Source organism: Mytilus edulis, chromosome 2 (assembly GCF_963676685.1).
Source record: "Mytilus edulis chromosome 2, xbMytEdul2.2, whole genome shotgun sequence".
Classification (NCBI taxonomy): domain Eukaryota; kingdom Metazoa; phylum Mollusca; class Bivalvia; order Mytilida; family Mytilidae; genus Mytilus; species Mytilus edulis.
The window spans coordinates 7,127,199-7,148,876 of NC_092345.1; the positions used below are offsets into that span (position 1 = coordinate 7,127,199).

The window sequence follows — 21,678 nt, forward strand, 5'->3', positions numbered from 1 at the left end:
GCGTTGAAGACTTGTTGGTGGCCTTCAGCTGTTGCCTACTCGTTGGTCGGGTTTTTGTGTCTATGACTTATTCCCCCATTTCCATATTATTTTGATAAAACTGAAAATTGAATTGAAAGTAAGGAATAATACAATACAAGTAAATAAATAAAGTAAAATTAAAAAAATAGTGAAAAAGTCACTGAACTGAAAAATTAGATACATTATAGAAATAAGAGAATTGATATAACGTTTTTGAAAGAGATCATGCTTAATCCATTGTTTAATAGTTTTTGATTTATCAATGTCTATGGACTTTTCCTTTTTGAATTTGCATTGTAGTTTGGTACTTTTGTTATTTTGTTTTCAAACATTATTTAAAAACGAAAAATACTCGAGGTATCAGAAATACACATCGTGTATTTTCAACGAATTATCAACCAATAGCAGATAAAACATCACAATGCAGTCTGCATGCAGAGGAACAAATTATCACACCATGGCATACTTAATGTTTCCAGGATTTATCATAAATCTGGCTTTTCCTTGTGTGGTTTTGTGTAACATCTTTCCTTCCCTTGAACTTTTTAAGTAAAGATTTTTAACGATAATCATTTCCTCAATGTCACTAGTTTCTGAATTGAATTAAGGCATTAACAAACACGCATATTGGAAAAGCCGTGTAAATATTTTTAATAGTGTGACAACTTGAAACAAATTTCATGTCTAGCCCTCGTGCAATGTTTGATATTTCAATGACACTTATGATAACAAGCATGTTGTGCACTTTTTTCAACTAACATTATTTATCTGCCAATGAAATCTGTTAAATTTCATACATTTAACATGAATCCATAAATTTCAATTATTAATTGTTATTGATAGTGTTGAATATTAATACATATTTGAATTTATAATTTTGGTTTGTGACGTCAGTGCGTTTTTCTGAAATCTAAGTATTTAAGTATAAATTGTATATAAAATTGTCAATTGGTATTTAATTATTGTCATATTCATTTCATTGATATTATTATTTAAAAATCTAATGAATAATTGATTACTACAATGAAATTTAGGAATTTCATTCTTTCAACAAAAGATAAACATTGTACAGGTAGGACAATTACTATCAATAATATTTACTGTGTATGGAATTATTTAATTTTTTATAAAGCTTATAAGCAAACACAAAAATGCAATCCGCACAAAATTTCAAAAAGTGGTAGATTGATTCCGAAAATTAATGCACATATAAAATTTAAACACTATATTTTTTCTGATAATTATTTATTCATAGCTATAGAAATTTAATTAATTTCGATTAAAATAAATGACCGGGACAACAAGAAGCATAGCTTGCAAAATTTACAAATTGATATAAAGTATAACAATGTTGTGATTTACAACAAAATAAATATTAATACACAGTCATGGTCACATATATATATATATAAAAAAGAAAAAAAGAGTGTATCTGTTCCTATCTGAATAAAAATTTGAACAATACACATATTAGTAAAGAATGTCGGTACATACATTTACAGTTGTGTCCAGATTAAATAGTCAAATAATGCCTTTACATAAAACATATTGTATCATAAATTCTAGAGAAAAAAATCTATATTTTCCTAAAACTTCATTCCAGGTCCAAGTAAAACAAAGAAACCATCATCACCAGTACAAATCAGTCACCAACGAAGGGTCTCTTTTAATATAGGTGGGTTTGATAATCCAGGACTTAGTATCATGACAGAAGATATCGACAGTGAAGAAGACAGTGGGTACGGAGAACTATTCACTAATTTAGGACATTTGAAACACAAGGATAGTATTGTATCATGTGGATCCTTCGAACGCGAAGATTTTTTAAGTTTACTGAAAAAAGAGGACACTATTTCCATTATATCAAGAGAAGATCAGGGTCTTCGAAAAATCAGAACTTTCTCTTTACTAGACGAATATGAGCAAGCTGGCAATAGGTTTAAAGCTTACTTATATAATAGATTTGGAAGTACGGGTTCAGAACAAGGTCAACTACGTAATGGAACAGGAATATATCACATATACAATGGGACCGTTATTGTAACTGACGTTCTTAATAGCAGTCTGCTGGTCTATAGCGGTAGCGGTCGTTTGGTCAAAACTATCCAAGTAGGCAAACGGTCAGAACCATGGACTGCTGCAGCGACACCAAGTGGGGCTTTTGCAGTTACGTTAAGCAGAGAAAAGTGTATTTCCGTTATGTCTTGCGCTGGAATTGAAAAATTAAGATTTGGGGAAGATGTACTAGAGTATCCAAGTGGTGTAATCGTAGATAGGAGAAACAGATATATAGTTTCCGATATTAAACAAAATAAAATCCATATCTTTTCCGATAAAGGTGAACTTATCAGGACAATACCAGAAGACGATGAAAGTAGCTTTTCTCTAAAATCCCCTCGCCATGTCACATTGTCACATTCTGGTAACATTGTTGTGTCAGATTCAGGGCATCACTGCATAAGATTATTTGATAGGCATGGAGATCACATTAAATCCTTTGGAAAATATGGAAGCAATGACGGAGAACTTAAATTTCCGCATGGTGTATGCACAGACCATGAAGACAATATAATTGTAGCAGACTATTACAATAATAGGGTATCTATGTTCTCTAGTGAGGGCAAATTTGTGCAACACATTGTTACGGCACACATGGGCATAAAAAGACCTCAGGCAGTGACAATCCGATTTTTTCAAAACAATTACATACTATTTGTTACATATGGTGATTCGAAAGCAAACAAAGTAGTGGCATATAGAATCGTTGATTCAGAAAACGAACACATACATAGTACGACAGCCAGTGTTTAATCCGACATTTATTTATTATTTATAGATTATATATTTATTTAATTCGATTCTGTGAATCTAAAAACATAAAATGAATGGCTCAATGTATTATTATTAAAGTCCCAAATGAGTATAACATAAATTATGTAAAGTATTTTATTATCAAGCATGTGTAATAACATTGACCAATTTAATTGTGTCAAAGAAATGCATTACCAATTTGACCAATCTTATTGCGTTTATGCTGATGGTAGAAATAATAACCAGTTTTCTATAATCTTCATATTTGTTAAAATTAATGTTGAATTACAATAATTTGTAAATTGCATAAAATGTAGAAGAGGGATCTTCCCTGATTAATTTTTATAATGGAAATTTATATAAAAAAGTACAATTATGCAGATTTATGCAACAAAGAATCTTTACTTTTGTCTTTATTTGTACTCTTCATTCGCTAGGTCAAATAGGAAAGGTTAAGAATTTGATCTCAAAATTGAGAATGAAAACGATGAATGTGGGAAAGAGACATCAACCCGATCAAAAATCAGAAAATAGCACAAGGCCACCGATTGGTTATCAACACAGCGAGAATATCCAGCACCACGAGGCCGGCTTCAACTGTCCCTTTAACAAAAATGTGAACTAGCTCATAAAAAATGACGTAAACTTCGAAACATATAAACATACATATGACCAATATTCAAATTGGGAATGGGTATCACGAGGTAACCACCAAATTAAGAACGAAAAAGGTCCATTGGATTTTCCAGACGTGTGGTCATTTTTACATAACCAGTGTGAGATTGATAAGGTAGTCCATTTGTATGTACAAGTTTATATGCTTTATATCAATTGTTCTGAATGTTCAGTTTGTATGCTAGTATGGTAGGACTGATATTCTTTAAAGCTTTTATTGTCAGATTAGTTTATTTTGATTTAAAAGTATTTGGTTTTATGCTAACATCGTAAACTCTGTTATGTGTGGCATTAATGTGGTCATGATATAGTTCAGTTAAAAACTCACATTATCAAATTCTTTGGCTTGGACAATATCATTGCAAGAGTTGATATTTTTTTTAGCATCAACATTATCAAAGAGATAACGATTTACATTTAGATGTGAATTATGGTTGTGTTTTTCACTTATATTGGAATAATATATGTGTTTCACATAAACATGTGAATTTATGGACCTGCTTCTCGATAGCCTGGGAATTAAAGTTGCGTTTTACTAATGTATGGTCAAAGTGGTTACGTTTTATATTAACATACTAAAATAGATTTAGGTAACAGTAGTTTACTGATGTTCAAAGCTCATAAATATATTAAGAGGATACAGATAAACAATGATAAAGGTAATCTACAAAACTCAAAAGTAGTGAAATTGGACGTGATGACACTGTAAGTACCTCTTGCTCGTATAAGAAAATTAACCTATAGAAATTTAACACTCACGACAAAAATAACCAAAAAAGACCCTTAAGGTACAAAAGTAAATAACAATATTACACAATCAAGAACAAAAAGGACAGAATAATGAACATTGAAGACCCCTTAGGTTAACGGTATAGAACGTTTCAATGCATGGCGTGTGATGCACCAAGTATTAGATGCAATGTTTTTAATGAATCAAATCCAATTCATCGAAAGAGGTAACATCACTGACTTCATTATGATGCTTCACTCTTTTTATTGACACCCTTTTTTATCACATAGTTGGCATACTAATGGGATGGGAGCGAATTGCTTTTCTTTTCGTCGAAATGTTCCTTAATTTGTATTAGCCCGACTTATACAGAGGCTTCATAAAGGAATGAAAAAAATAAGTGTTCCACTTTAAAGTTGATATCCTATCACTGAATAGTTCAGATACTGTTTCGTTTACTTCTTATCCCACATTTAGAAGATGAATCGATTTATGACTTTTAAACAGCGGTATACTACTGTTGCCTCTATTTCCATTTCTGCACCTGTATCTCACACTTTAAACGATATTCAAGGGAGGGGACACTTGTATTCCTAGCATGACAGTAGGACAATGAAGCTATTATTCATAGGCTTCTCAATGGTATAAATAAAATAATCTCTTTCAAGGTTTTAAGGACGACATTTTGGAATGTCGTAGTCATAGAAACAATTTGACAAAAGTCACTTACCCTAGAGACACACCTGGTCTTGCTCTCACCGACTTGTGTATCTTGATTTGAATATGAACTGAAGGCTGCAGGCAGCATGGATTGCCTAACAGGCATTTTCCCTTAAAACTAAAACAATGGATCAAGAAACTGTGTACACCAAAGTGTCGATATTCCGATAATTTATGTTGTATAGAACTCGATTGTATCCATTATAATTTTCAAAATACATGTAATACGGTATGCAAATGTGAAAAACAAAAATCTTATCATTGCGATTTTCGGGCAAATAATTCTGTATAGAGTTGATAGACGATTTCAAACATTTTAATCATTTTTGGTGATGTTTTTTTCTTTTCAAAGTTTAAGTATATATAATTATAGTATTCATGATATTAAGAAATTAGTAAAAAATAATAATTATAAAGATTTTATTTTTACTTCATATTTTTTATCATTGCCTTATTTGTAGATCTTATATTGCTTATCATTTTTGGTGTGTGCAGTTTTAAAGAGAACTTCCGCCAAAAAAGCAAAAATGAGAAAATAATGTCATTTGTAGGCAATATCTCCGATTAGAAGTTATAAAAAGTTGATGTCAATGTTAAACTTGACTAACTTGCAGATATGTTCTTGTAGTTTAGTGTCTCTCTATCAATTATAGAAAGCAATACAATTGCAAAACGTAGAAAATTAATCTTTAATAGGCTACAACTTCTTTAAAAAGCATACTGACGCCTTTCTGTAAGTAACCTTATTTGTAAATATGTTCTTGTTGATATAATTTGCAAATCTGAGCATTTTTTTAACCTATTGGAACTTTAAAAACCACGTTAATGCAGGCCATAGTTTAAAATTTCTTATTTAAGAACGATAACTCGTATGACAATTTTGGTCAAAAGAATTTATCGTACATTTAGAGTAAAAAAAACGTCAAATATTGGTGAAAATCGATCTTGTCTCCTAGATCAATTTTGCTGTTGAAAACTTCGCACTTTCTATCAAAGCTTTCAAGATTATATCCCAAAAATACAAAAATATATAAAATATGATTCAATAGAAATAACTCCAAAAAGGCAAAATTGGTCAACAAATATTGTAGATTTTCGCTATAAACTCCCCTCTTTCTTTTATGGTATAATTGTTTTAAGATAAAAGACGATATTTGAATTTTACCCATATGTTCTCACTTTATCCATGGATGCTATCTCAACCGGCTGGTAGGTACATCTGGCACACATTATAAGAACGACACTCTATTGGTGATTGTGGCGAAATGTTTTGCAATTGGCCAGGTAGCTACAGATTTTTGTAAAGTTTACAGGCGATAATAGACAATGGACTCCAAGTAAAGACAATAGCTTACCGTAGCCCTTAGGCAAGGTCAGCTAAAATCCATTTACGAATCTTAAATCTTGGTTTACTACTCTTACTCATAGGTTACCACAGAAATATTTAACAACGACCTGTCCTGTTTTGATTTACACATTACTGAGTTGGTGTTGCTTCGTTAATTATGTAGTGTAGTAAAATGTGGACTGCTATTTGTCTTTCCCTTTCCCTTTTGTTTATAGTTTAATTCAAACATATTTATTTAAAAAATAATTGATTGGGAAACAAGTTTTGCAACTTATATTAATCCCTTTCCACTTTGCGGGTACGAGTGCTGCCTTGTAGCGCCATTAGCTAGACTCTTTTTAGAAATCTTCAAGGGTGTTTTTAACGTGCAAGAGATATGGCTCTCTCTTAACACGGGTCAGCCATTTATCGTCCCCTTCCGACGGACTATCATCGTTTCCTCAAGACCATACTCGCAAATGGTGTCAAGGGAGAGCCGAAAATTGAGTTCATGGTTATAGTTTCTTCCACTTAGGTTTTTTTTCATTATCCCCTTTTATATCTTCTCTTTCTTTTTTTGAAATGTTAAGTAATTTTAAGAATATCATAGTGTTGATCATATAAATTTACCGGTTATCCTTCGTTAGATGCACATTAATATGATACCATTAGTGGATGTTACAAAACGAGTTGTTTTAGCAAATAATCAAGGATAAACACACTTGAAAAGGGCATAACAGAAAAGCAATATCTATCAAATGTCAATTTTATATGATGGTTTTAAAATCTTTAATATTTGAAAAATGAATATAGAGAACAGTTTGATTTATGCTGATTCTATTTGGATTCTAAATTGACTATTTGGATAGATGATATCTTCGTTAACCTAAACTAGTTGCAGGTAATATTGTCCGTTTTAAGGTCAAACAGACTGACTATAAAAAGCAAAAAGATGGAGTAATTTGACTCTCATATAATCCATTAAGAATGATATGTTATAATCTGTGTAATACATTATAATAACATTAGTTTGATTCATACAATTTAAAAAAAAAAAAAATGCATTGTTTATGTTTGAAAATATTAACATTCAAAACACTAAGTATAATTTGTCAAAAATGAAAACGATCCAATTTACCGTGATAACAAGTACTTGTTGACTAATTACTACCAACTTGAATTGGACGAAAAAGCTTCTCATTTATCACAAAACAATGTGTCATCCCCTTGACTAATACAAAAACTGCATTTTATAACGTTTTAGGGACAGTTTACAAACATTATGTACCAGGAAAAAACAAGCAGTGTAAAGACACTACAAATGCAATACTGAGTTGGAACATCTGTGTGTGTAATGCAACAAGTCAGCGCTTTAGAGATGGAATGGGGAAAAACAGCAGATATTGACCAAAGTAATGAAAAGGAATTGTCATTTTTTTTATATCGTTCTATTTTTTGTCAGGTTTCATTTGAACACCTTATTCTACATATCAACACAAAAAAAGAAGAAAATAATAAATATCTCTCCCTCTCCCGCCGCAAAAAGTCCCTTTAAAAGTATTAAATATCAACATATTTCCGCTTTATTTTGTAAAAAATAAAAATATTGTTTATTATAAAGAACACGCCCATTCAATTGAGAAAGCAGATCGATTATCAAGCTTTCTCTTTCATAGAACTAATAATTACATTATACGAGAAAAACAATTGTCAATGGCAATTTTCGTGTACAGTTTCGTGTTTTCAGCCAAACTTAACTTCGGAAAAGATTTGCCAATACAAGTATCCCTTAGATTTGTATCTACATCATACATAAACTGGAAGCAAACAAATGACACCAAGCAGGAGGTGAAATAATCACTAATTCTTTCAAGTAATAGCTATATGTTAATTTAGTTATGATAGAAAATCTCGTGATGGCTACATCAATTATATGCCTAACACTATGTACAAATATCTTTTTAAGACACATTTTCAAAAGGGAGTATTAAAACTACATGGATTGTGTAAAGAGAGTTATATTAATGCCAGCCTGTCAGGGTAAATATTTATAAATCAAATAAGAATAGTCTCTTTAATAACTCCCCTTTGGCTAAATAATTGAAACTTATTGATTATGGATTTTCATGTATTTTGTTTGTGGAGGAGATTTGTATCATTTGAAATCACACCACATCTTCTTATTCTATGTTTTGTTGTGAAATCTTATTGAATCACCCAACCTTGTTTGATGTTTGTGCGAAATTAGTTTCTAATTTACTGTCTTCAGTTTGAAACACGATTAAAAATATTTTTTATCAGAATTTCAGATTTTTGGAAATCTTTAGACTTGTTTATCTTTTGGATATTCCCAGGATCGTACCTTAATATAGTGGTGATGATGTTGCTGTATAAAAATACTCATGAAGGACGAGCAACCGCTGTTAAAGAAACTGGAAAAGAATGACTTCTATGTCAGGAGATAAGTAGCATGGAACCGGATTTTTAGATAACATAATGTTGAAATTGAATGAAATTGGTAAAATGCGTATCCTTTCAGCGGATTTTGTATTTCCCGTTCGTAGCAGACATGTTACTGAAAGTTGATGACCACTGATCATGGTATGTTTTAGACACGTCCAATTATAATTATGCACACCTACGTGTAGAGCTCTTCACTGGTAAGCCATAAAATCTTACGCAATTGAAAAAAAATCTTTTTCAAATTTAAATATACAGCGGTTATTATGAATATCCCCGTTCCACTACCTCCGATGAAAAAGAGAATATTCCGATTTCACAGCATTTGGTAAATAAACTACATGCATTATCGAAAAGAGTAGAAACGTTGTAGTTCAGGGTTGACAATTTGATAAAGCACGAAACCTGTTTACCCTTTTACAGCCGATTTCAATGAGTATGTAGATAAAGGTAATAACTTTGGTTACCTTGCTTGCTAGCTGAACCATGAAGTCATTGTTAGGTAAGGCATACTTCCATCCTTTCGAAGTAACTTAGTCCTACAGACAGATAGGTTGGTTATCTTTCTGACTAGTCTACTTTTAAAAACAGGGTAGTTTACCTAACCTAATATTTTTGAATATGTATTTAATATAATCGTAACTTTAATACAAACTGACTTTGTTCCACTGTTCCCCTACTAAACTGTCTATTCTACAAACTAGTACACTTGGCACAATAAAAAACCTGGTAATGGATTGTTTTTATAAGGATAAATTGCATGCTTATATTGGTGATTACTTATTGCGGACCTGTTTCTGCATTTCTATGAGTTATTATTTATGACTTAAATTAGCAAAGACCCATCGAAACAACATCGGCTACACAAATTTAATAACACTTTTAGATATTTGGGTGATATATTGGCTCCCAATAATGACGACTTCTGCATGTACACTAAAGAGATTTATCTTGCCGAACTGACTTCAAATAAAGCTACATGTAATATTAACAATGAACGCTGTCCAATCCTGGATATTGATTTATCTATGCTGTTAAACGAGAAGACCTCATTTTGTGTGTCGCTTCTCTTCCTTCCACAATAAATTAATCATCATGCCTCTGATTATAATACTATGATAAATAGAGACTTTCTGTATAATACTGTCTACTGTTTTCTTTGAAATGACTATTCAAAGGGTCATACAATTTGCATATATATTGAAATAAGTAAAAAATGCGGAAAAAAGAATGTGTCCATACCACACTGATGCCACATCGGCACAGACAGTGCACTATCATTTTCGATGTTCAGTGGACCGTGAAATTGAGTAACATCTCTAACTTGGCATTCAAAATTAGAAAGATTATATCATAGGGAAAAAATTATTTAATAAGTTTCGAGTTGATTGAACTTCAACTTCATCAAAAACTACCTCGACCAAAAAAATAAACCTGAAGCCGGATAGACTGACGGACGAACGAACGAACGAACGAACGAACGGTCGCACAGACTAGGATACATAATGCCCTTAAATGGAGCATAAAATAAAAATAAAAGTATGGTGGTGACTTGAGGGAGGCAGGACTTTTTCGGGACGTCAGGATCGGGTGTTTTTAAGCTCGGGATTTCGGGATTGATCCTTTCGTGATCCGGGAATATTTTCTTTCGAATTTCGGGATGTCGGAATATGAATGTCTTTAAATTCGGCACCTCGGGATTTCATGTGTTTAAGCCCGGGATTTCGGGATGAGGACCCCTCCTACCCGTGACCCCTCAAATTAGCCTTTGTCATTTATACAAGATTCAAATCCTACCATTGGCATGATAATATGGCTCTCAAAAGAAAAAAAAAAGCACTGCAGTCTGTCTGATGGATTGTCCTAGAAGCATATTTATTTTTGTTAGAATAATAGTGGTCTATAAGAAGTTACATTTATTTTATGTTTGAAGCGGTGCACATTTTTAATTTGATAATTTGATTTGACTTTTACAAAGAAAATGCATTGTAGCAAAGGGGTAGACTAATTGTGGTTAGAGGCCAGAGACATGAACATAATTGAATTTAACAGGACGGAAAAAGATAACGGACTTAGGAACAAAAGTGAGGGGGCTTTTGATACCTTTTATGAAATTCTCCAGACATAATATCTTTTACAAAAATTCATCCTACAACAGTTTACAACTGTGTATGCCCGCGATTTCGCGGGTGTGATCTAGTATATATATATATATATATGGGTTCGAATCCCGGCGAGGGAAGAACCAAAAATTTGCGAAAGCAAATTTACAGATCTAACTCATACCAGACATTCATTGAACTTAAATGTTGATGTAGTTCAAATATCTTAGTGGGCCGAAGGTGCGCTTAAAGTTAGAAATTACAAAAAATATGACAAAAATTGTCGCAGTTTTCATTTAATCATCAAAATATTTAAAACTACGGACCGGAGATGATTTCCGGTATTCACTGGATCCGACGACAGACGTTTCTTCGTGCTATAATGGTTAATTTATATATGACGAATATTTAACATCTTTTAGAAAGGCAGAGAGAGATTTGTGAATGAAGTTGAAACCAAAGTTATTAAATAACTGGTTTATACTCAAAGCAGTTCCTTTTTTTATTACTAAATTTCAACATACGTTAAACAGTATATACTATCATGTACATCTTTATTCTTAACAAATTTCGTATTAAGCGTAGCAACAGCGACCGGAAATTGTTATCTGAAGTATGAATTTAGTAATTTTGAAAGAATATACTTTCCCACATGTTGTAACACTATTATACACATATCTAGAGTATTATTAATCTTTTTTAACGAATTCCATATCGTATAAGTAACCTACATGTTGAGCAGCAACAAAAATTTGTTTTTAGAATTAAAGACAACTTATCAATCTAGTATGTTTCAATGTGAAGATCTTTTCATGAAAACAAAAATATAAAGGATTTACTTATAAGGGGTGGGTTGAACAATATTTCAAAGATATTTAATAGTTAATAAAATGAAAGAGACGTGGCTTGTACCACACATAGTCCTCATAGGAAAACAAAATGTATTATCCAGGCAATTAAGAACTAATATGATGTGTCTCCTGGGTAAAAAAAAAACCTTATGGTGAATTAGTTATTATAACTTATCAAGGCAATGGGTTTGGATATAAACAATTTTGGAGATAATTTACAATTAAGAATTGAATGCTGCTTTTTGTAAATTTATTGGGGTGTAAAAGCGTTGACCGAAGTACATTTTGCATTAAGGAAGCGCTTCATACTAAAAATGTGCTCACGGTCAACGCTTATACAACCCTATAAAGTTACAAAAAAAAGCATTCAATACTTATAATTACATTTTTTTTAGCTAGAATCATGAAAACACGATTTTTATCAAGTTTTCATTTAATTTACCTGTGCACTTTATTGTGGGACCTCGTGTCATCATGAATGATAAATTTTATTGTCTAATACAATTGTTTCAGGAATAGCACGTGATGTTCAGTTAGCCAATCAGAATAACTTATTATAATGAAACATACATGTAATGTAATTATTTCATTATATAACGCGGATTTGACATCATGATTTAATTTTCCGGCGCTGAAAAAAGAAATTGACATAGCCTGTAAGAAACTCAATCACTTTACCAAGTACAACAAACCTATAATTTAAACTTAAGATCAACGGCAAAGCCATAAAGATATCAAACTGATATCTCATGGCTATACACTTTATGCCAAATATCATTATAAGTTAATGTAACAAAATTAAACAAGTGTGGGCTCGGAGAAGTGTGTATGAGAATAAAATCAAGAAAAAAGTCAAAAAAAAGTATAGTCAAAATCCGTGAAATGCATGAGAGCTTTGCATGAGGGAGATACATTCCGTAATTTATAAAAAATTCTAACATTTTGTAACAGCAAAGTGAGAACTGAGTACTGAATAAACTGCTTGTTATATCACGATGAAATAAAATATGGATAGTTGTCTCATTGGCACTCATACTACATCTTTCATAAATATATGTTGTTTCTTTTAAAGAAATAAAAAAGAAATGTACGAAAATATCTATGCACATAAAGAAAAGAACATTTCATAATATGCACACATTAATGAAGTAAATTAATGATGATGCATTGCTGACATTGTTAGGCAGTGATGAATGAATTATAACATTATGCACTACAGCTTTACACTGTCATACACAAGGTTGGTGCACATTCTAAAGTAACCGGTGTAAATCAATACTCATTGTTTAACATGCAGTTCCTGTGTAAAAGCTTATGCACATACATGTAAGTATTTAAGATGATGTGTAGAATATTTCAGAATAATTCTGATGTTAAGGAGGCTCGAGGGTACAAAAATATCAGCATTTTTTCATAATAATTTTTACTTATTACTGTATTAGTTGTTACTTTATCATATGGTACAAAAATTAACCACACAAAGGAATTCGTTTTGGTCCCAGATGACTTTTAACATGTATACATTGTTTATCATTAAAAAAAAAGTTCCAAATTATTTCCCTTTGGTGCAAAAATACCATTTTGTTGCATTAAAATTGAAATATCTTTTCAAACTCATCGGTGACCTATATTTTTATTTTATTTTACAAATAAGCTGAACTTAAACTAGACTATTATAAAATTTAAGAGATTTCTATAACTTAGTTCTTTTTTTATTTCGATATTACCTTTATTTCTCTCTTTAGTTCAACAGAAAAAAGTACCTTTACAAAAATGTATGCCTCTTGCGGGCTTAAATGAACGTTGACCCCATAAAACAAAGTATTTTGCTGCAAACGATGCTAGAAGACGTTTGGATCATTTGGATATTCTCTTTGTTGTTTTTTTAAAATACGGTCCGTGTTGTTTTTATCAGTAAAAGTCTAGTAGTTTAGCCATTCTGACCAAAATTTGATCCCTAGTTTTGATAAGGTTTGTGAGGTATAATATATCTCTTTTGTTGATTAATTAGTCTTTTAATTGGTCATTCGGTTGTTTGTCCTTTTTGTGTTCAATGAAACTGCTTTGCATTCTCCGAATTATTAGTAGATTTTTGTTTCTTTTTTCGGGGTTTTTGGATTAAAAAAGAGCATCTTTTATTTATATCAATAGTTATCATAAAAAAGAAAAATCACATTAACTAGTGTTTGTATTTTTAATTTCTACCCTAGCCCATGTGGTGATTGCTTTATTTATTACAGTGCCTTTTTCGTTGCTAGTCAAGTAAGATATATTAACACGTCATTACTCGTACTACTATTTACATCTTTTGGCAGTTTTTGCCTAAGAATACGAGTTACGGAAGAATAAAAAAAAACCGGAAACAATTTATCTTGTTAATATTTTATCGTTTATAGTACAGAGCAAAGTTGTCATTTTTATGTGTTCTCAGTGCCCTAAATCCTTCCCCCTTAAAGAGTAACAAGTCAGACAAATTTTGAGGCTAACCAAAATGTCTTGGTAATCAACCCCTCCACTTTTGAAAAGTTCTGTTGAACGATCTAGACTGATCCTGTCGGTTTAACAACAAGTAATTGAGTAAATAAAATTAAGTATTACCCAAAACTACTGAACATTTTAAACAAAATTTACTTTTTATAATATCTTCAAGCACAGCTTCATTATCCTGAGCTTTTAAAGGAACAATACTTGTTACTATTCTCTGAAAATTGAAGATTCTGAAGATATAGGAGACACATTAAAAATTCGAGCCACGGAGGCAACCTACTTTTAACTATTTATACACCAACCGCCTGTAAAAGATCTTTTATAAATCATTAAGAGAATTGTATTCAAGTAAATCTTATTCAAAATATTTAATGTTTTATTGGTTTGGTTTGCATTAATTTGGTATTTGTTTTTGCATTTGAAGATGTATCTGTTTTTGTCGTTTAGACTGAAAAAAAACCCCACCATTATGAGATATAATTTATGACTTTTTAAAAACGATTTGTGCATTCCTTGTAAAATATGACACACCTGTCAATCATAAATTATTGTAAGTTATAGATATATAATGTTATATGAAAATATTAGGAAACCGCAATCATCGTGATCATAAAATTCAAGAAATTTACTATAATAATTATAAAACATTATTATTATAATTGAAATGCAGGTGAAGGACATTAATCAAATTGTTTAGTATAAAAAGGACATATTGAAAATAAATTTTAATTTTAAGAGGAAGGAAGGAATTAAAACATCAGTAAAATTAAGGTAATCACCGTTACAAGGAAACATTAACTGTGGTAACAGCACAATTGTCTAATAAGTACATTTGTTAATGTAACCACAACAACAGTTTTTGTAAGAGACCAGTTGAACACCCACTTTTCTGATCTATTCCCACAAATATTTTTACATGACTATTTTGAACTTTTAAAATCTTGTTTATCTCGTGATTTCCGTATCAGCAGGCGCCGATCTATTCGAAATTGTTGTACTTTAGTTTAAGGAGCCTTAAATATTTCACAACCTCCATAGTTCGAATTATCAAAAAAAAAATCATTAATGAACAATTTGGGATCTTTTAAAATATTCGGTCAAATTTGTTTTTATTTAAGAAGGTACTCAAATGTTTAAGAATACCCTAAAATATTTATGGAGCACCATATTCATATATTGCAGGACCTGAATAACTCGATTTCGAATATCTTTTAATATTTATAGAGGTTCTCAATTGGTTCAGTATATCCATAATTCGATTTGAAGTTGCCCTAAAATAAATATGGAACTCTACAACTTTTTGGAACAGCCACAATCGATTATATGACTCCTATAAATATCTATGGAGCTTCACAATAATTTGGGACAGCCATTGTTGATTTTAGGATACCTTTCAGCATTTTTGGAGCTCCACAATTGTTACGTGACAGCCATAACTTAATTTCAGGAAACTTTAAATGTCTTCATAATTGTTTCTGGACATCCATAATACGTTTTAAAGATATACCTTTAAATTTTTTGAATTGTGTTGACAATCATGTAGAGGGCGTACGCCCTCTGCTAATTCCACCACTGCTTGTGTTAATATGGACATGCGTGTTACCTTTATTCTATGATATTGCGTAATAATGGTTATCATTGGACATCTTACAATCCATGATCAACCCACGTATATATAGAGAGGTACATGATATCTTATTGCTGTGGGATTCCAAACTGTGACCTTTTTAAATTGTAATTTTAATATAAGTTTGTATTCAGATTAAACATATTGCTTTAACCTTAAGATATTGTTTGTTGGTAGCTTGCTATAAGTCTTATTGGCGGATTGATTTTTCGTTCAGTATCATTGTAAGAAGTCTTCGATAGAGAGCCCTGATTTTAGTATTAAACTGACTACATAACAAAGAATTTCAAAATATCCATAATTGAAAGAACAATGCATGAATTTGAAAAGTGAAATAGACAAATATCCTACCATAAAATATATAAGCTAGTAGAAGACGACATTGAACTAGACAGCCTTTCTAACACGAAGTCTCATTAAATACCGCAAAGGACTTAAAGACTACAATGGTGCGTACTTTCCTCTTTGCATGCTTCACATTGTCACAATGTCATAATCAAGTTATTAATAATCTTGCTATTTACGCTCGATATGCATTTTTTTTTCATATATATACTAATAAGTCTTACGTAATTTCACTTAGAATGTTTCATAATACTCCATAAACCTTACAAAACTCAAATAAACTAAACTAATCTAGTTTCAATTTACATTGATTACATAACATTCAATGCTCTTGCCTAACTTGAAAAACCGCACATTTCATGCAACATTATGATATAAGATAAATTAACAGAGATCTTGGAAGTAAACTGGTAACGAAACAAAATGATTAGAGACTATTTAGAATACAACAGTAGGAATATAATATGTTATAAATGTTAATATTACGTAATAATGCACTCATTAGACAAAACATGAAATAATAAACATCCCTAAACGTTGTCTATAGTTTCAATAAAAATTGATCGTGATGTTTGCTGTAGAAATAATATTTAACAGAAAAAAAACTCTAAAAAACTTCCAAATAACACGTGCCTTTATATAAAGTCGAAATAATCACAAATGCGTTAATGACAAATATCATATTTCAATTAAAAAAGATTTTGAACAACGAGGAAGCACTGAACATTAAATGAGCTACTGTAACTCGTGTTCAGGCATTTAGGTCCATTTAAATGAGATAAAGAAAAAAATCAAAAAAAAAGTCAACCGGTTTCCGATGATTTGAAAATTTTGACACAGCCGAATGAATGAATAACTTGATTTTTTGAATTTTTGAAACTGGAAATAAGAAGGGATAAATGTACAAAAGAGCACGAGGAAGTTAATGCGGACGAATCATGAAATAAGTTTAAGGAACATATTTATTTCATTTCCTGTTTCTAGTGTTTGTTTACTATATAAAAACTATAAAATGTAACACAAAAAAAAAATAGTCTTAGTTTCATTTGGTCGATAAAAACATGAGTTGGTGTCATCAAATGGGTTAAGACTATACTTGAACATAACCTATTGTTTTGATACATGTATCCAGGGCATCCCTATTAAATAATTCTATTTATTTGTGTTTGTTGAAAATTTAGATTGATACTGTAAATATTAAAATATGGTATGATTGCCAATTCCAAAACTCTCCACAAGAGACCGAATCACACAGAAATTAACAACTATTGGTCAACGCACGGCTGTCAACAATGAGTAAAACCTAAACCGCATAGTCAGTTATAAAAGGCACCGAAATGAAAAATGTTTAACAATTCAAACGAGAAAACTAACGACCTAATATATGTACAAAATAATGAACGAAAAACAAATATGATATACAGCAAAAAGCTGCAACCACTGAATTACACTGAGACTCCTGACTTGGGACATGCACAGAATTACACTGAGACTTCTGACTTGTGACATGCACATAATTATATAATGTGTCGGGGTAATCATGTTAGCGGGCACCAAAACATTCCCTAACCTTAGGCAGTGGTGTAACAGTACATCAGTTGAAAATAACTATAAAAAGCATGTTTTCATAGTACACGGATGCCCCACTCGCACTATCCTTTTCTACGTCCAGTGGACTGTGAAATTCTGATCAAAACTGTAATTTGTTATTGAAATTAAAAAGATACTATCATAGGGAACATGAGTACTAAGTTTCAAACTACCTTGACCAATAACTTTAAACTGAGAAGGACAGAGGAACGGACGAACGAACAGACGAACGGACCCACAGATCAGAAAACCTAATTCCCCACTACTTTCGTAGGTGGGAAATACGAATCAGTTGAAATGGGTTTAACTCAACAGCACAAAAACATGTAACAAAACACAGAGTGGACGTACGAGTGGGAGGGCAATTATAAATACATTATCACAACAAATAAACTCATCATAGATACCAGGATTGAAATTTAATATTTATGTATGCCCCAGACAAGCGTTTCGTCTACAAGACTCATCACAGACTTTCGAATAATTTTTTTTTAAAAAGGCCAAATAAAGTACGAAGTTGAAGAGCACTGAGGACCAAAAATCCAAACAGTTTTGTCAAATACACAAATTACAGATCTGATAGTACTTGCAGTCACTGACAGCTAGTTCAAAACCGAAAACAACTAATAAAAAAATCATCCATCTAAGACTAAAATGTCAATCAGTACACATTCAACGTTTAATGGATTTCGTCATTAACAGTTAGAGAAATCCCAATGCCAAGATACAGGTATCAACAGATTAATTAGCAATATTTTACTTTTAAACTTTTCATCAACTTTGGATAATTCTTATAAATATGTTATTTCTGTTCTGTGGTCAGTAAAAAGTAAAATCACAATACTGATCATGAACTTTGAGGAAAAGTTAGAATGGAAAGTCCCTTCTCAAATGGCATATTTAAAAGCTCAAACACATCAAACGAATGAATAACAACTGTAATATTCGTGACTTGGTACAGCCATTTTTTGTATGTAGAACATGGTGGATTAAACCTGGTTTTATATATTAATACATACTAAATGGATTGAATAGACAACGAATCAAAAAACGATTCCTGGAAAATTGTATTTTTTTTTATTAAAATATGTTTTTCAATCTTAAGCGCCATAAAAGCGCGAGATTTGGCTTTCATGAAAACCAGGTTCAACCATTATTTTGTTTTAAATGTACCAAGTCAGGAATATGGCAGTCGTTATCTTATAGTTCGATACTGTGTGTGTTGCAGTGTCGTTTTGGTTTTTTGTTGCACTCTCAATCGATTTATGACTTTCGAACAGCTGTATACTACTGTTGCCTTTATTTATAGCTAGCTTAACATCTCACTTAATTACTTATTTACAAGCAGGGCAATGTTTTAAAAGCTATTTTTTTTTTGCTCCCCCCCCCCCCCCCCCCCCCCAAAAAAAAAGAAGAAAAGCAGAGCAAATTTTCAAAAGTAGATATATTAATTTTCAATGCGGTTTGTAAAAATTAAATATCTGTTTTAGAATATTGCGCTTAAGATTTAAAACTTATTTTCTTAATATTTAAATATGATTTTCCAGAAATTATTTTTGATTCGTTGTCTTTTCAATCCATTTATTATGTATGATTCAGAACATTTTTTTCTTGTAAGTATTCATAATCCTGTTATTAATTGTAAATACTAGAAACCAGGAAATTTACAGTGGAAATGTACAGGGATTAAACATTATCCCTAATTATACAATATGCTGTAAGATATATAAACCAATCTACAAAAAAACGAAAACGCTAAGTAACTGAAACCTAGCTCAAAGTACTTCACTTATATCGCGAGCTATACTACATAGAAGATTGCACACAACAAGCTCGAACAGTACAAAAATACACAATAATTTGCCATTCTGAAAAAATATGTAAGAATGTAAATGCAAAACTAAAAGGAATTTTGTAAGCTTTGCGTCAAACTAAAATCAGCAAATTATTTTTTTTTCCTCAGAATTCCAGACGTAATAATTGATAACAACAGTATAGGATAATAATCTTTATCAATAAGTCTACTAAGACCAAAAACGATATATTTTAAATGGCATTTTATTATTATGTAACCTTTACAGATAAACTTAACCATAAGAATGAATGCTAAAGGTGTCTTTTCATATCATTAAATTGCTGCAATGGAAATCAATTTTCGGCAATAAATGCCTTTATTTGTGATATATAAACTTATATATAAAATGTTTGTTTTTATTGTGATTAAGATTATAACACAATATGTTATGTTTGTTTTGTTCACACACTGTTGTCGATATAATTGAGTTTCATGCGACTTTCATACAAGTGACAGGTTAAGCTAGCTATACAACCAGGTATAAACAATTTTTTCAAAATTTGGTGACAGTGTTAAACACATCTAACCCATCAAACTTGAGATAAATGATACAGTTTAGTGTGCCTTATATCTTGACTTATGTTGAGAGTTGTCTCTTTGTATTCATACCACATCTTCTTATTTCTATATTAACACATCGAATTTGACATTGAGGGTCGGTTTTTAACAAAGCTATACAACAAAAGAGTTGATTTCAACTTCCCAATTGTTAACGGTTTGGCCAGTATGCCAAGTCATTATCTGGGTACTCGGTCTTCCATCAATCAAGATTTATTCGCTTGCTGAAACATAGCAACTTTCAATCAATTAATCATAATTCGTTAAACTGCAAACAAATATATACATGGATTTCTTTTAAGTCATTAAACTAATCTATTTTGACAATGATATTCAGAATAAAATTAATGTCATAATAATAATAAATCATGTAGGCCTCAGGCAAAATATGTGACAAAATCTCCAGTTATTTTTGTAGGAAATTAACAAATACAAAAGTAATTGATATATTATGGTTTGTAAATAACTAATTGATTTTAAAGGAAGACATTACAAAACATAAAGCAACAACGACAATATTTTGGCGGAAGCGTTTACTATATTCGTGGTTACATAGTATTATGAATTGAATTACTGTTTTGTCTAAAGGCAATCTATAGTAAAATTAAAAATTTATTATGTGTGTTCATAAATGACGGATCAGTACCCTCGCGGTATCACTTTGCTTTCTACATAGTTTTGAAATTAGTGTTGAAAACGCACTTTGTACTGCAATAAAAACCACACTTTCCTCGTCTTTTAGTGATTTAAATACACTAGATAGCAGTAAAGTACATTAATATATCTGTTCCTGGTGTAGAAATATCGAACATTTCCTACAAATATTCTATTCTTAAAATTGAATATTAGTGCGGTATGAATAAAGTTTGCACAATACATATCATGCATATCATGGAATAAAAGAGGGACGAAAGATGCCAAAGGGACAGTCAAACTCATAAATCTAAAAAAACTGACAACGCCATGGCTAAAAATGAAAAAGACAAACAAAAAACAGCACACATGACACAACATAGAAAACTAAAGAATAAACAACACGACCCCCCAAAAAAAAACTAGGGGTGATCTCAGGTGCTCCGGAAGGGTAAGCAGATCCTGCTCCACATGTGGCACCCGACATGTTGCTTATGTTATAACAAATCAAATCCAGTAAATAGTCTAATTCGGTAAGTCACATTCATGAAAGGGAAGAGGATTGTAGTTACGACGTAAGGAACATATCCGATATCATTTGTGAAACGGTTATTCCATAACGGTCAACCAAATCGTAATGGCGTCCGTAAAATTTACGAAGGGATGATTTCAACTTCAACATTTGGAACTCTTGGTTTAATAGCTTCCTTGTGAGCAGCAACCCTCTATCAAGCAAATCATGAATGGAAATGCAAGCACAGGAATATCGTATCAATTGGGAGATATATACCCCGTATGCAGGTGCTGCTGGAAGTTGCTACTTAGAAATGGAAAGTTCACAATTGCAAAGCTGAAATAATCTCTTTTGTCGTAAAGTTTTGTTTTC

General features: G+C 31.4%; 1 protein-coding gene across 4 annotated transcripts in view; it reads left to right on the plus strand.

Moving 5' to 3' along the window:
- Nucleotides 1-3,230, plus strand: part of LOC139511358 (tripartite motif-containing protein 2-like) — a 30,613-nt gene extending 27,383 nt beyond the window's left edge. For 3 of the 4 annotated variants that reach the window (XM_071298013.1, XM_071298012.1, XM_071298011.1), the window contains exon 3: nucleotides 1,625-3,230. In XM_071298013.1, the coding sequence (XP_071154114.1) occupies nucleotides 1,625-2,832 (1,208 nt within the window). In that variant the 3' untranslated portion in view covers nucleotides 2,833-3,230. Of the gene's footprint in view, nucleotides 1-985; nucleotides 1,094-1,624 lie in introns of those variants that run through there. The other variant, XM_071298010.1, reaches the window with a different exon arrangement.
- The last annotated feature ends 18,448 nt before the right edge of the window (nucleotides 3,231-21,678 follow it).